Below are 17,214 nucleotides of genomic sequence, written 5' to 3' on the forward strand. Positions count from 1 at the left end.
TTCCACTCTGTCTTTGCCACTGACTGTGCAACTTCACACACTTCACAGTCACTTAAGCTCCACAGGCCCCTCCTCTTTGGCACACATGACAACTGGCTGTGAAGATTCCTGCGGTACCAGGTCTCTCACCCCAACTCCCGGATCCAACCCTTCCTCATCTATAACCTCCCAGGTGGCTCAGAGCTGCCCCCTGCTCCCCAGATCCTCGGGGCACCCCTGACCCAAGCCCGGGACCATGATTCACTCCTCCCTGGCCTCCACCTCCCATTCCCACCCCTACAACCAACCAGCAGCCACAGCGCCCTCTGCAAAGTGCAAACCTGGCTCACCCACCCCCTCACACCCTCACCTTAAAGTCCATCAGCGTCCCCCATCTTGGCTCCTGAAGACCCCTGCTGTTGCTGGTCCACAGATGCTGTCCGATGCAGCCTGCCCTCCCCACACCACACTGGCCTCTCTCTGATCCAGCTGGGTCTGCCTCTCAGCTCCCCAAGCTCCCTGTGCCACAGGGCCTTTGCACACACAGTTCCCATTGCCTGGAACCTTCTCTCCCTGCTTCTCTGGTTTAACTCTTGGTCACTCTCTCGCCAGGCCTTGCCCCATGGGCCACAGAGGAAGGCCCCTGCAACTCCAGGGGCAGCTGAAGGACCCCTCTCCCCGTGAGCAGCACCCCAGTTTCCAGTGGGACCCTGGGAGGCTCAGCACCTCGTCCAGGGTCCCACATCCCTGGCAGAACCAGGGTGAGTGGTTCATCCCTGCACAGCTCAAGACCCATCAGGGAAGCCCCCACGGTCTCATCACCACACCACGCCTGTTCCCGTCCTTCCTCTTTCTGGCCATCCTCCGTTTCCCAGCCATCTTTGCAGACATGGGGACCTCGGGGCAAACAGGCTGGCGGGCCTCACTGTGTCTGCCACAGGCCCCAGCAGCATGGGGAGGGTATACCCACCCCTTCATCCCCCCTAGAGTCCCAGACACCTCCAGGCTCCATCCCGGTCACCCAGGTCTTTCACCTTAAACAATACTGGACACTGAGGCTCAAGCTCTGGCCTGTGCCTCAGCTCTGGGACACTGGCCAAGGTGCACACCTCTTTGTAAGCCACAGTGATGAACATATGAATAGCTAACCTCGCTTCACCACACATCCCCTCAGTGCCCCTCACAGCAACCCTGCTAGGCAAGTGCTATGATTATCTCCACTTTATTTTATTTTGAGACAGAATCTCATTCCGTTGCCCAGACTGGAGTACAGTGGTGCAATCTCGACTTACTGCAACCTCCACCTCCCGAGTTCAAGGGATTATCCTGCCTCAGCCTCCCGAGTAGTTGGGATTACAGGTGTACGCCACCACATCTGGCTAATTTTTGTATTTTTAGTAGAGATGGGGGTTTCACCATGTTGACCTGGCTGGTCTCAAGCTCCTGACCTCAAGTGATCTGCCGGCCTCGGCCTCCCAAAGTGCTGGGATTACAGTTGTGAGCCGCCGCACCTGACCGATTATCTCCATTTTAGAGATGGTGAAACTGAGGCATCCTCCCAGATGGCCCCCAAAATCCCTGCCTCCTGGTAGTCACATCCCTGTGCTGTCCCCTCAAGAGGGGGGTGACCTAGTGACTCACTTCTAACGAAGAGACACAGCAGGAGGAATAGGGTGTCACTTTCGAGATTCAGTTACAAAAAGATAGTGGGATATGTCCCACCGTTTCATTCAGGGCTGGCTCTGGAGGAAGCAAGCCGTCATGCTGTGGGCAGCTCTGTGGAGGGGCCCAGGAGATGCCACCAGCCACAAGGCTGAATCCGGAAACAGAGCCTCCCTGGTTGAGCCATGAGGCAAGACCTCAGCCCCAGCTAATGCCTTGGCTGAAGCTCACGAGGCTTTGAGACCCCCAGCTAATTTGCACCCAGGTTCCTTTCCTGACCCAAAGAAATGGTGAGATAATAAATGCTTTCTAGTTTTCCTTTTCCTTTTTTTTTTTCTTCTGAGATGGAGTCTTACTGACTCTCGCCCAGGCTGGAGTGCGGTGGCATAATCTCGGCTCACTGCAACGTCCGCCTCCCGGGTTCAAGAGATTCTCCTGCCTCAGCCTTCTGAGTAGCTGGGATTACAGATGTGTACCACCACACCCAGCTAATTTTTGTATTTTTAACAGAGACAGGGTTTCACCAGGTTGGCCAGGCTGGTCTTGAACTCCTGACCTCAAGTGATCTGCCCATTTCAGCCTCCCAAAAGTGCTGGGATTACAGGTATGACCCACTGTGCCCTGCTAATTCTTTTATTTTTAGTAGAAACAGGGTTTCACCATGTTGGCCAGGCTGGTCTTGAACTCCTGACCTCAGGTGATCCACCCACCTTGGCCTCCCAAAGTGCTGGGATTACAGGCGTGAGCCACTGTGCCCAGCCTCGAATTTTCTTTTTTAAAAAGTCTTCCTCAACAGTTGTCTTAGAATGTTTCTAAGAGAATTGTTCTTATTTAATTGTTATTTTTCATTTTATTATTTTTTAGAAACAGGGTCTCACTCTGTTGCCCAGGCTGGAGTGCAAGCAGTGTGATCATGGCTCACTGCAGCCTCGAACTTCTGGCCTCAAGTATCCTCCCACCGCAGCCTCCCCAGCAGCTGAGACTATAGGTGTGCACCACCATGCCTGGCTATTGTGTTAAACTACTAAGTTTTGGGGTAATTTGTTACACAGCCAGAGACAATGAACACAGAGGCCTAGAGAGCTTGAGTGAGCAGCCCAGTCGCCCAGCTATGAATCCAGAATGGTCCAACCCCAAACCTATGCTCATAACCCCTACCCAGCTTGGCCCCCTCTTCTGGGCATCAGCTCAAAGGGTCATTCTAGGAAACGAGTACCCCGAGATGTTACACAAGACAAGGGTGCCTGCCACTGGGCTGGTTCAGGGGAAAACGCCCACCTGTTGTCGAAGAAGGCACGAACAATTTTGGATCGGATGGGGTTGAGCTCCAGGTCCGGGACATTGTTGAAGTTCTCCTTGCTGGTTTCCAAGAAGGAGAGATACCGGGAAGAGAATAAGGAAAGACAGCAGACGTCAGCTGGCATTTTCATCCTGTATCAAGCTGTATTTTGGATCCCTAACAGGCCCCCACAAGAATAGTTCAGAGTTAGGAGACAGAACTGGAATACGCTTCACTTATCTGTCCCTTCCTCTAACCTTTAGACTGGGCAAGGGCAGGGAGGATTTGGAGGCTCAAGATACTTTTCTTTTTTGAGATAGAGTCTCACTGTCACCCAGGCTGGAGTGCAGTGGTGCGATCATAGCTCGCTGCAGCCTCGACCTACTGGGCTCAAGCAATGCCTTGCCTCAGCCTCCCAAGTAGCTGGGATGACAGATGCACGCCACCATGCTTAGCTAATTTTTTAAATTTTTTGTAGAGACAAGGTGTTGACATGTTGCCCTGGCTGGTCTTGAACTCCTGGGCTCAAGTGATCCTCCTGCCTCAGCCTCCCAAAGTGCTGGAGTTACAGGTGTGAGCCACTGGCCCGGCCTTGAGATATTTTTGAGACTCAAAGAGGTGGACTGTACATTCATCCCCAAACAAATGCAGAGACGTGGGATTTGTGTCCATTCTGGGGATTCAGAGACTGCCTGAAGCCCATCCTCAAATCCCTAGGTCAGTATTTAGGGCAGTGGGGTGCTGGCTTGGAGCTCTGGAAAACAGTCTGGCAGGTCCTCAAAGGTTAAACATGGAGTATTGACAACCCAGCAACTCCACTCCTAGGGATATGCCCAAGAGAAATAAAAACCTGTGCGTGAATTTCACAGCAGCATTGCTCACCCGTAAAGCAGAAACAACCCAAACATCTGTCAACTCATAATTGGAGAAATAAAATGTGGCCCATGCAATGGAGTTTTTTTGTTTGTTTGTTTTTTGAGATGGAGTCTCGCTCTGCCGCACAGGCTGGAGTGCAGTGGTGCAATCCTGGCTCACTGCAACCACAATGGAGTATTTTTTAGCCATAAAAAGGAACCAAGTACTGATACATGCTACAACACAAAATGAATCTAAAAAAACATGATGCTAAGTGAGGCCGGGCGCCGTAGCTCACACCTGTAATCCCAGCACTGTGGGAGGCCGAGGCAGGCGGATCACTTGAGGTCAGGAGTTCAAGACCAGCCTGGCCAACATGGTGAAACCTCATCTCTACTAAAAATACAAAAATTACCCGGGTGTGGTGGCGCACATCTGTAATCCCAGCTACTTGGGAACCTCAGACACAAGAGTTGCTTGAATCCGGGAGGTGGAGGTTGCAGTGAGCCAAGATCTCACCATTGCACTACAGCCTGGTAGACTGTAGTCTCAAAAAACTTTTGAGTTTTGAGACTCCGTCTCGAAATACAAACAAAAAAAACCCATTATGCAAAGTGAAAGAAGCCAATTACAAATGACCACATATTACATAATTCCATTTACATGAACTATCTGGAATAGGTAAATACACAGCGGTAGAAAGCAGATTGGTGGTTGTCAGGGGGTTGGGGAGAGGGGAATGCGTCGTGCCAGCTGAGGGTACAGCTTTCTTTTGGGAGTGATGAATATGTTCTAATATTGACTGCAGTGCTGGATGCAGAACTCTGTACATACAACAAACGTCACTGAATTGCACATTTTAATGGCTGAGTTGTATTATGTAAATTACATTTCAGTAAAGCTGTTAAAAAAAAAAAAAAGCCAGCCAGGTGTGATGGCATGCGCCTGTAGTCCCAGCTAGCAACCAATGCAGGAGGCTGAGGCAAGAGGATTGTTTAAGCCCAGGAGTTCAAGGTTACAGTGAGCTATGATGGTGCCACTACACTGTAGCCTGGGTGATACAGTGAGACTCCAATCTCTTAAAAAAAAAAAAAAAAAAAAGGCAAAAAAAGCTTGGCTGGGGAGAGGGGAGGGTGAATTTCACAGGAGGACACCCTGTAGCTGGCACAGGTAATGCTGAGTCCTAGAGGCTGCAGGTTTGCAGGCAGGGGCGTCAGCCACTCCCTCACCTGCCTGCCCTCCTCCCCTGCCTTTCACGGAAGGCCATCCTGGGTTCTCTCAATCTGCTTCCTGCTCACCTTTTCCTTCTGCTCCATGGGCCTCCACGGGCAGTGTCTTGGGAAGGACCCAGCACACAGGCTGGTGATCCTAGGGAAAAAGGTGTCAGGCCCAGGTAGGGAAGGCAGAGGGTATCAGCCCACTGAAAATGAGGACGTCCGGGTGGGAAGTGATGACGGGACAGTCATTGGGAGTGGGATTCAACACTAGGACAGACAGATGCTGGAGAGGAGGAGGCAAAACAGACGCAAGGGACTCTACGCTGTTTGGGTTGGAAGATTCTGTGAATGCCTCGTGGCCCCTGTGCTGCCCTGCCTTACGCATTGGAGGGGTGGGGATGGAGGCATGGAGAGGCACAGCAGGACCTGGCCGATTCCCGGGTCCCTCTGTGTCCCCGGCATGGCCTCCTGTCCCTCCCACCCAGGCCTTTCAGCTGGGCTCACCCATGGCCTCTGGCCAAACTCAGTAGCTGTGTCACGGCAGACTCATGTTTTAGATTCCCAGAAACCCAGTTCCAGAAACCCAGTTCAAAAGGAGGTAGACTCGGGACAGCTGGCCCAGAGAGATGGGATGTTATTTGGCCATGGAAAAAAAAAAAAAAGATTATTTTTTGGCCATAAAAAGGAACAAGGTGTTTTGTTTTGTTTTTTTGAGACAGAGTTTCACTCTGTTGCCCAGGCTGGAGCGCGGTGGCACAATCTCGGCTCAATCTCCATGGGCCTGCTCCACAGTGGATCTCGGCTGCAATCTCCGCCTCCCGGGTTCAAGTGATTCTCCTGCCTCAGCCTCCCGAGTAGCTGGGATTACAGACATGTGCTACCACGCCCAGCTAACTTCTGTATTTTTAGTAGAGGTGCGGTTTCACCAGTTGGCCAGGCTGGTCTCAAACTCCTGACCTCAGGTAATCCACCCACGTCAGCCTCCCAAAGTGCTGGGATTACAGGTGTGAGCCATTGCACCTGTCCAGGAACGAGATTCTCATCCATGCCACAGCACGGATATACCTGGAAGACATGATGCTCAGTGGAAGAAGCCAGACACAAATGGTGTACGATGCCATTTATAGGAAACATCCAGAAAAGACAAATGCAGGGAGACAAAGTGGAGAGATGCGGTTTCCAGGGGCTGGGGATGGGGTGATGGCTAACAGGTGCAGAGCTTCTTTCTGAGGTGCTCTAAAGTGGACTGTACATTTTCAATGGGCGAATTTTATAATATGTGCATTACAGCTCCATAAAGCTGTTAAAATTTTCTAATAAGTCTTTAAAAAAACAAAAAAGAACTGCTGTGCTACTGCACTATGACTCCATTTATGTAAAGAACAGAAAGTGACAACACGAACCTCTGCAGTCAGGGTGGTGAACCGCCCCAGAGTTGGGGGTGATTGAGAGGGAATATGGGGGCCTTTTGGGAGCCGGGAACATTCTGTTGCATGTTCCGTCTGTCAAAGTCCCTGTGTGTGTGACACATGCTTTTCTGTATGCAGGTCACACCCTCACTGCTCGCAGACAGCTCGATGCCTTGCCCTTTTTCCTCATTAGTGGGAGGCGACCACAGGAGGGGACAGAATAGAGAGACCAGAGCCCTGAATGAGTCAGGGTTACCAGGGAGATGATCTACGAAATCACGATCGGATGACAATGACAGCTACAGCTCACAACCGTGCAAGCGACTTGGCCGGAGCCACCTCGCTTCCCAGAGAGCCCACAAGGGCTCCTATTATCCCCGACGCTTCAGGCTCAGCACAGACAGGTTCGGCGACCTGCCCCAGCTCACCCAGTGGGGGCATGGAAGAGTCAGCTTGGAAGCCAGGTAGCGTACAGCCATGCTCTTACCAGATACCCTGCTGCCCGACTCTCCCTGGCCATCCGAACAGAATCCATTTTCCAAGGCCCAGATCCCTGAGAAAGGGACCACGTGGAGCTCCAGAGGGAATCTGGGAGAACAGAGAAGCCGCTGGCTGCTATGCTGCTAGCCAAACCCTCTCTGGCTTTCACTGGCTGTTGCTAATCCTTTCTGAGTCTGTCTGTGAGGAGGGCACACTGATACTGACAGAGGGTGAAGGGCACAGCCTCTGGAATCACACTTGGGCTCTACCCTACTCTGCTACCTGGGTCAAACGGCGTTGCCTCACCCAGCCTCTGTCTGCTCCTTTGCAAACAGGAACCTCACAGGGTTGCCGTACAGTTTAGAGGAGATAAAGTCCGCAACATGCTCAGCACGGTGTCTGGTGAACTGGGAGTGCACCACAGATGGCAGCTTGCAGGATGGGGACCCTGTGATGTCCACAGCACCCCGTCCTCAATGCCTTGCACTGCTGGGCTTGGCAAGGTGGTCAATAAATGGTTTGCTGAGCGAATAATGAAGCGAATAATGAAGATGGCTGCACGCAGGGCTTCCCTCTTTGTCTGGCCCATCCTGAGGCACTGCCCTTCCCCAGGTGCCTTCCCCAGGGCCCAGGTGTCCAGACCCTGGAAGGAGAGCAGACCCCAATGTCCCAGGAGAGAGGGAGGAGAGGTGGGGGAGAAACCACCTAGAAGAGCCTGACCCATGTGCCTGGAGAAGAAATTAACTCAACACAAGAGGCCTGTCCCCAACCAGCAGCAACAAGACATGCTTGACCTGCTAGGAATTGAGCTGGGGACACAGTGTCCCCAGGTGCTGGCTTCACAACCCCCAGTGGGTGTGTAAATGGCTCTGAAGCCCGCTGCCTCTGCTCTCTCTCTCTCTCTCTCTCCATAGGCACCTGCTACATCCACACCTGACTCTCACCTCCCCCTCACCACTGGTGCCTGACTCTTGGAGCCTCAGTTTCCTCATCTGTGAGATGGGTGCAGACCTAATCCTTCCCCTATCAAAGGGGATGGTTCAGGGTCAAACACAAGGTGGGGAGAGGGGTGCTGGCCCAGGCTCTGCCCCTTACCAGGCACATGGTCTTGAGTAATCACAGCATGTCTTCAAGCCGTGATTTCTCATATGTAAAATGGGGATCATAGGAATATCCAGGTAACATGATGGGGCTAATGAGATGATCAAATGAGATAAATCCACATAAGATGCTGAGTAGACTGCCTGACACAGGATGAGCTCTTAATTTTAAAATAATAACAGTAATAATGGCAGCAGCAGTAACAGTAATCGCTGCAGCAGTATTAATAGTAGTAATAATAATAACGTAACAGCAGCTAACCTACGTACCCTCAAAATGGAAGGAACTATTCTAAGAGCTTTACATTATTACATAGGGTTCACAACAACCCTATAAAGTAGGTACTTATGCCCATTTTATTTTCTTAACTTTTTTTTTTTTGAGACGGAGTCTCACTCTGCCGCCCAGGCTGGAGCGCAGTGGCGTCATCTCTGCTCACTGCAACCTCCACCTCCTGGGTTCAAGTGATTCTTGTACCTCAGCCACCCGAGTAGCTGGGATTACAGGTGTGCGCCACCATGCCCAGCTAATTTTTGTATTTTTAGTAGAGACGGGGTTTCACCATGTTGGCCAGGCTGGTCTCGAACTCGTGACCTCAGGTGATCCGCCCTCCTCAGCCTCCCAAAGTGCTGGGATTACAGGTGTGAGCCACTGCACCCGGCCTGTGCCCATTTTAAAGATGAGGAAACTGAGGCAGAGAGATGAAGCCACTTCTCATTGTTAAGAATGATACTGGCGGACCCAGGCAGTGGCATGGTGGTGCCTGGCCTTCAGGGACTTTCCCTAAAACCTGCCAATGTCCCTTTTCAACAAGGAGAGCGCCGGCCTTGAGTCCAGCGCTTAGGACAGGCTAACCTTTTCATTTCATCAGTTTCATGCTCCATCAATACTTGTGTCAGTTTTGTTTTCCTTCCTCCCTAGGTCCCCGCCGGGCTGGATGAACCGGCTTTTCTAAAGGTGTCGCAGCCCAGGCTGCAGCCATGGGAACAGGCTCTGCCTCACCTCAGAGCCCAGGGCTGACGGCAGGTCACTGCCCTCAGCCGGAGCTGATTCTCATGGCCAGTGGTGTTGCCCCAGTGACCATCAGGGTAGCGGGGATTGCCCAGGAGGGCTCCAGGGCCACACACCTTCCAGGCCTCCTGCGGGAGAGCCTGAGCCCTCGGGGCTTCAGAATGTCCCCCTGGAGTCATGAAGGGCTCGCACGACATCAAGCTGTGCTAAGCACTGCAACACTTAATCACCCCCACATAATCATGAGTGGCAACAATGATGATCCTATTTTACAGACCAGAACACAAGGCCCAGAGAGGCAAAGAGACTAAGCCCCAGTCACACAGCTAGAGTTGGCGCGGGACTCCAGCTCTGCCTCCAGGCTGGCTCGAACCATCTTGCGCTTCCTCACTCTCACCACTTCCTTCCTTCCAGTTGCGCATTTTTACGTTAAAGAGAGAAAGAGCGAGGCATCTGCTCTCACCCAGCCCCCAGCCCTCAGCCCGAGAGGCCCCATCTGGGACCCAGGAAGAGGGCAGGACAAGCGTCAGGCCAACAAGAAGGGAAGGACCAGGCTCAAAAAACCACCGAGGACTGTGCTGGGCTCTTCCTCAAGCCTCGTGGTGTGGGTTGGTTTCCGGTGGCTTTCGGAGCCCAGCTCAGTTGCAAAGTTCTCTCTAGGGGTACTGAGCATGGAGCTCCCCAACCCCCACCAACCACCACAAGGCTAACTGACCTCCAAGGTGAAGGTGCAGCCAGGCCCCAGATTCTCAGGCCGGAACTTCCACCGCTCCAGGGCTCCCCGCACTGAGGGAGGCCACTTTGCCGGGCTGCCTGCCCAATGTCCCTCTGAGTTCCCCTTCCTGCACTGCCTGCCCAGTGCCCCTCTGATTCCCCTTCCTGCACTCACTGTTCAGCATGTGGTGTCCCCCACAGTGGGGAAGCTGAGGCCCCATGGAGACTCTTCAAGGCAGAGACTGCATGTCACTCAGCACATGTCTTCCCAGTAGCCAAGATACTCAAAGTGTGGTTTCTGGGCCAGCAGCATCTGCATCACCTGGAGCTTATTAGAGATGCACCATCTCTCCCTACTCCAGACCTAGTGAATCAAAACCTGCATTAATACAGTGGTGCATTCATGGCTCACTGCAGCCTTGAACTCCTGGGCTCAAGTGATCCTCCCTCCTCAGCCTCCTGAGCAGCTGGGACTACAGGTGTGTACCACCACACCCAATTTATTTTTGGTAAAGACAGGGTCTCACTATATTTCCCAAGCTAGTCCTGAACGCCTGGGCTCAAGTGATCCTCCCGCCTTGGCCTCCCAAAGTGCTGGCATTACAGAACCTGCATTTTAACGCAGTCCCCAGGGCATTCACGTACACATGAATGCGTGAGAACTGCTGGCCTCTTAATCTCTCAATGTTTCAAAGCACCTGGAATTGTGCAAATGTGCTAGGCAATTCTCCTATCCACATTTTTGCACGAAGATTCTGGCAAGAAAGGCTTGGTCCTTTTTGCTCCTGGCAAATGCCTCTTTGAAAAGCTGGACAACGTTGCCAAGACCATTCCCCCAGGCAAACACCTTCTCATCCCTGTCCCTGCCCCATGTCAGTCCCCCCACTTTCCCCAACACCTGGAATTGACTTCTTACAGTGAAAGCAACTCAGCGACAAGCATTCGAGCCCCTTCAAGGAGCCAGGCACTGTTCTAGGTGCCAGCTGCAGAGGTAAAGACAGACACGATCCCTTATGGGGAATCTAGGAGAGCACAAAAAAGATGGGAAATAGAGTATCTCAGGGAGTGATGAGTACTTTGCAGAGAAATTCAGCAGAGAAAGGGAGGGGACCACAGGAGACTGGTACAAGTTTAAATGAGGTTGACCACAGAAAGGCCACAGGGAAAAAAGTGACATTTGAGCAGAGACCTGAAGGAGGGGAGGTTCTCCACTCCCATGTGTCCAGCTGGTGGGGGGGGTGCTACCAGCATCTAGTGGGTGGAGGCCAGGGATGCTGCTCAGCACCCCACAGTGCCCAGGACAACCCCCAATGAAGAATCATCCAGCCCCAGAGCCCAGGCTCAAAAACCCTGCTCTAGGGGAAAAGCATTCTAAGAAGAAGGAACAGCATGAGCTAGAGCCCTGGGGTGGGGAACAGAAAGAATGTTCATGTAACTTGGGCAAAAATAGTTGGAGAGATGGGTGTAGCAGGGGCCCAACCGTGCAGGGGCCAGAAGGACACTGAGAGGCCTCAGCGGTGGCTCTGACTCCCAGTGGGTGAGACAGAACATCTTCAGCAGAGAAGAGACATTCTCATAGGACCCTCCCACATGGTACTGTGAGCCTCGATGGTGGATGGACAGTGAAGATCCAGGGGAACCAGGGAGGAGGCTGTTGGGGTAGCCCAGGCCAGAGACCATGGCAGCTGGATGAGGGCAGGGGTTGGGGGAGCAGAGGAAGAAGGGGAGAGAAGTAGCAAATCCTGGGCTCCTTGGGAGGTAGAAATGGCAGCGTTTGCTGATGAACTGGAAGCAGGGCTGAGAAAAAGGGAGGAATCAAAGGTGACCACTGCAGGGAACTGTGAGGCTGCCGTTCACCACAGAGGAACGGGGGGCCTCTGGGAGGGATGAGGAGCTGCTTGCTTTGAAAGGGGCATGTTAAGTGGCATGTCTTATTGGATATTAAGTGGATGGGCAGTTGCTACATGAGTCAGGAGCTCAGGGGAGAGGTCCTGGGAGGACATACAGGTGTAGGAGCTGGCCGGGCACAGTGGCTCACACCTATAATTTCAGCACTTTGGGAGGCTGAGGTGAGAGGACTGCTTGAGCCCAGGAGTTCAAGACCAGCCTCGGCAACATGGCAAGACCCCATCTCTACAAAAAATACAAAAATTAGCCGGGCATGGTGGTACATGCCTGTAAGTTCTGGGAGGCTGAGGCAGGAGGATCGCTTGAGCCTGGGTGGTTGAGGCTGCAGTGAGCTGAGATCGAACCACCGCACTTCAGCTTGGGCAACAGAGCAAAACAACAACAAAAAAGGAGGAGCTAACATACAGCTGGTGTTTCAGGCCACATCTGTGCATTTTATTTCAAGGACAAAAGGAAACCCAAGTCATCACTAGGGCAAAGGCAAACCCTCTGTGATCTGCACCCAACTCTCCGATTCTCCTCATGTGCTGGGCCTTCTGCCTAGGGCTCCCCTCCCTCTTCTCTTCACACACCGGCTCCTTCTCTCCTGGTCTCAACCCAGATGTGGCCTCCTCAGTGGCACCTTCCATGACCACCTACCCCAAGGACCCTCTCCTCCCTAGGGTTCCAGGGGATGGCTGTCTGCCCTGTTTCCTTCCTTTAGCTTTTTTTTTTTTTTTTTTTTTTTTTGTGGCAGGGCTTCACTCTATCGCCCAGGCTGGAGTACAGTGGTACGATTTTGGCTCACTGCAGCCTTCACCTCCTGGGTTCAACAGATGTTCTTGCCTCAGCCTTCTGAGTAGCTGGGACTACAGGCACCCGCCACCATGAATGGCTAATTTTTTTTTTTTTTTTTTTTTTTTGAGACGGAGTCTCACTGTGTTGCCCAGGCTGGAGTGCAGTGGCGCTATCTTGGCTCACTGCAAGCTCCGCCTCCCGGGTTCACGCCACTCTCCTGCCTCAGCCTCCCGAGTAACTGGAACCACAGGCGCCCACCACCACGCCTGGCTAGTTTTTTGTATTTTTAGTAGAAATTCACTGTGTTAGCCAGGATGGTCTCGATCTCCTGACCTCGTGATCCGCCCGCCTCAGCCTCCCAAAGTGCTGGGATTTCAGGCATGAGCCACCATGCCCAGCCAACCTTAGTATATTGCTCATGTTATAGCATGAACTGGCTGATGTGCTAGCTTTCTCTCTGACTACCCCTCACGCACATAAGCATCAGAACAGAAGTGCCCCAGCAGGGGAAGGGGAGCCTCCCCTTCTCAACCCTGTAGGATCCTCAGCTCTAAAACCCATCACGGAAGGCCCTGGACATTTGCAGGCTTGTAAGCATGGACCATGTCAGTATCAACCATCCTGGGAAAAGAATCTCTAGAAAAGTTTTATATGCGAGTACCTGCTAATAAAACTAAGAACGTTTAGAAAGCTGCTTTTTGCCTCGGGAACGCCTCCGCACCTTTTCACACCAAACTACCCCCTCGGTGGCTCTCCTCACGTCTGCCTTAACACTCTCACCTAAGCAGATGTGCGAGTCCAGCTGCCTCACGCCCGCTGTGTTTTCTGGGCATCTTTACAGCTACCGTAGCAGGTTTTCCTCTTTAAGTGAACGTGCGTCATCCTAGCTGAGGCTTTTAAAGGGAGGACTCGCTGCCTCTTGGAATATATTAAATTCTGATGGTGAAACAGCCTGCTGAGCTAGGTAGAGCCTCAGCAACTTCCTTATGAGTATAGTATTTCTAAAAAAAGCTGTCGAGGCCAGGCATGGTGTCTCATGCCCGTAATCCTAGCACTTTGGAAGACTGAGGCAGGAGTATTGCTTGAGCCAGGAGTCCGAGACCAGCCTGGGCAACCTAGCAAGACTCGCATCTCTACAAAAAAATTTTTTTTTAATTAGCTGGATGTGGTGATACACATCTGTGGCCCCAGCTACAGCTCAGGAGGCTGAGGCAGGATGATCGCTTGAGCCCAGGAGTCGGAGGCTGCAGTAAACCATGACTGCACCACTGCACCCCAGTCTGGACAACAGAACGAGATCTTGCTCCCATCCCCTCAAAAAGTGGTCATATCATAGACAGGTTAAAAACAAAGCAAAGTGACTGGGTTAAAAGGGGATTTAATTCTGGATGAAGAGCAACATCACTGCAGTGGTTTGAGGCTACACCTCTTGCATTAGCCAGCTTTGCTTTTGAACTGAGGCCCTACTGTGTAATTTTAACCTCTTCAGCCTCAGTTGCTTAATCTGTAAAATGGGGATAATAATGTCAACCTCAGAGGGTTCCTGAGACCATGTGAGCGTTGAGTCCAGCGCCTGGCACACGTTAGCACTCTGCTGCTGGCAGCTGGGCTCCCATTTCTGCTCACTACCCCGTGCTTTTTTTTCTTTTTGAGACAGTCTTGCTTCATCACCTAGGCTGGAGTGCAGTGGCAAGACAAGTTACTGCAGCCTCAACTTCCCAGGCTCAAACACACTTCCCACCTCAGCCTCCTGAGTAGCTAGGACCACAGGTGCATGCCACCATGCCCGGCTCATTTTTAAATTTTTTTTGTAGAGACAGAGTCTCACTGTGTTGCCCAGGCTGGTCCCAAACTCCTGGATTCAAGCAATCCTTCCACCTCGGCCTCCCAAAGTGCTCAGATTACACGTGTGAGCTACCGCACTGGGCCAATCTTGTGGTAACTTCAAAAAATGACAGAGCAGTGGTAAGAACACTGCTGAGGGCCTGGGTGTGGTGGCTCACACCTGTAATCCCAGCACTTTGGGAGGCCGAGGCGGGTGGATCACCTGAGGTTAGGAGTTTAAGACCAGCCTGGCCAACATGGTGAAACCTTGCCTCTACTAAAAATACAAAAATTAGCCAGGTGTGGAGGTGGGTGCCATAATCTCAGCTACCTGGGAGGCTGAGGAAGGACAATTGCTTGAACCTGGGAGGGGGAGGTTGCAGTGAGCCAAGATCGCGCCACAGCACTCCAGCCTGGCTGACAGAGCGAGACTCTGTCTCAAAGAGAAAAACAAAAGGAACACTGCTGAAGGAAGAAAAACAGGACCTGGAGTTAGGACATTTTGCTGACACCCCACTGTCTGGGCTATCAGAACATGGGGCTGCACGTTGGTGGCATTTGACATGGAGCATGGAGTCCCTTTTTTTTCTCTTCCCTGTGTACGTCTGTGGTTGCATTTACCTCCGGAATTACTCCACAGTCAATGGCTCGATGAACCTAAAAATATTTTTTGTAATGTGGCTTTATCTAATCATGCCTCCTAATGGCCTGCACCACTACATCTGAAGTATTCCATAGCGTCTATTTCTGGCATTTATAAGCCTGCCAGCGTGCTATCAGGAAATTAAAAATTGTTGTTTAAAACATTTACCAGTTAAGGGGCCCAAAAAGAGAAAGAAAAAGTGCAAGAAGCTATTTCTGTATTTTCTTCATTATTTAAAATTCTGACCTTTTAACAGGTTTACCTGTGGAGGTCTCCTCCGCTAGATGGAAAATTTCTGAGGACAGGGGAAGAGCCCCCCAAATGGTAGGTGGCTAATGAACGTGTTAGAATTAGATAGACATTCCTTTTTTTTTTTTTTTTCTATTCAGGCATTTTGCCGAGAGGCCACAGAAATTCAGTACTTTGTGGTCTGGATGAATTCAGGTCTTGAGGATCCTGAAGCATATACAATTTGGGGGTTCCCTCTTTTAAAAAGGGAACATAACAATGAAATTTTTTTTGAGACAGAATCTCGCTCTGTCACCCAGGCTGCGGTGCAGTGGCATGATCTCAGCTCATTGCGACCTCTCCCTCCCATGTTCAAGCGATTCTCCTGCTCAGCCTCCTGAGTAGCTGGGATTACAAGCACACACCACCACGCCCAACTGATTTTTGTATTTTCAGTAGAGACGAGGTTTCACCATGTTGGCCAGGCTGGTCTGGAACTCCTGACCTCAAGTGATCCGCCAGCCTCAGCCTCTCACAGTGCTGGGATTACAGAGTGAGCCACTGCGCCCGGCCAACAATATGAATGTCTAAAAATCAGGTACCGGGCTGTGTAAAGAACCCACGCAAAAGTAAGGCCTTGAAGTGGGGCTTTCAATGCCGCAAGACGAACCCTCCCCTAGATGTCCTCAGATGACTTCTGGAAAGAGATGGGACCAGGCCCAACACAGATAAGAAACGGTGGCTTAAAAACAAAATCAATTTTGGTCCATCAATTGCCTCATGAGAGTTTGTAAAGCTATATTCAACTTGTCAAGCCGCACATTTAGAAATCCAGTTCTTCTTTAAACTTCTAAGTGCAACTTACAAATCTTATTCATCTGTATCTAAAGCCTGTGGTTCTGAATGATCATTTTTAAGGGGACTTTTGCATTCAAGGTCTTCACGAGCCTCCTGTGGGATCCTCATAAGCACGTGGGTCCTTCGCTGTCTGAGTGGGAAGGGGCAAAGGAGGTGGCACCCTCTCCCCCATCACAGATTGTAGTGGGGTGCCAGGGGCCTTCACTAGGGAACCCCAATCAACGCCATTTTCATGTGGGGGAATGTCCCCAGAAAGAAAAGGAATTTTGTCCATGCTCTGAAAACCCAGCACAGCCCAGGGCCTGCTGGACAGCTTCCAAGATGTGCCAGGATCTGAGAGGTTGAAGACCAGGCCTGGGGTCACTTAGAAAACCCCTGGCAGAGAGGGGACAGCACTGGGGATCAGTTCCCAAGCCAGGGCTGCTCAGGGGAAGATGGGCAGGAAAAGGCCAGGGGAACCTTGAAAAGCTACCTCATCTCCCTTCTCTAGGCCCTGGAGGGTGGATTAGGATTAGGCAAAGCAGTTCTGGGAGGCTGGAAGGAGGCCCTTCCTGTAGGCCTGTTTGCATAAGAAGCTGTGGTCAGTCACCTCCTTCCTGCAGGCTGGGCTGGGGCTGTCACTATGTGCAGCTGACACGAACCTCGAAGCCGACTCTGAAGCTCTGAGACCAAGGCGGTGGTGACGGGAATTATAAACGCACCTCCCCCACCCCCGATAGCAGGGCAGGGAGACTGAGGTCCTTAGAGATCACTTGCAAATCAAGACAATGCCCCTGGCTTCCTACAGCAGGATCTTGGCACTGGGTTCAAACCCCAGCTCCTCCACTTATGAGCTGTGTGACCCAGGGCCAGGTACATGGCCTCTCTCTAGCCTTACTTTCCCATCTGTAAAATGGGGAGAGTGAGCGTCCCTACCTCTACTTCCTATGGGGTTCTGTAGGACTGAAGTCAGCCTGGGCGACATGGTAAGACCTCATCTCTACAAAAATACAAAAAATGAGCCAGGTGTGGTGGCACACACCTGTAGTCCCAGCTACTCAGGAGGCTGAAGCAGGAGGAGCACTTGAGCCTGGGAGGTCAAGGCTGCAGTGAGCCAAGATCGCACCACTGCACATCAGCCTGAGCAACACAGCGAGACTCTGTCAAAAAATAAAAAAAAGATTAAAGTAACACACTCCTGCTGTGTAGCACATAAAACACGTTCAAATAATAAGAGCTTACATTTGTGAGCTGTTTCTACGTGCCAAGACCCCTGCTGAATTCTTTCAC

At 51.7% G+C, this 17,214-nt stretch overlaps 1 protein-coding gene across 5 annotated transcripts in view; it reads right to left on the reverse strand.

Annotated features, from left to right (window-relative positions):
• The window catches only part of TESC (tescalcin), a 60,770-nt gene that overhangs the window by 15,068 nt on the left and 28,488 nt on the right, over positions 1-17,214 (reverse strand). For 4 of the 5 annotated variants that reach the window (XR_609572.4, XM_055096232.2, XM_055096233.2 and 1 more), the window contains exon 3: positions 2,920-3,000. The exons of the other annotated variant lie outside the window; for it this stretch is intronic. Coding sequence is in view for 3 of the 4 variants with exons in the window: in XM_055096232.2 (XP_054952207.1) it covers positions 2,920-3,000 (81 nt within the window). In the remaining variant the exon portion in view is untranslated. The remainder of the gene's footprint in view (positions 1-2,919; positions 3,001-17,214) is intronic. 5 annotated transcript variants of the gene reach the window in all.

Source organism: Pan paniscus, chromosome 10 (genome assembly GCF_029289425.2).
Source record: "Pan paniscus chromosome 10, NHGRI_mPanPan1-v2.0_pri, whole genome shotgun sequence".
NCBI lineage: Eukaryota > Metazoa > Chordata > Mammalia > Primates > Hominidae > Pan > Pan paniscus.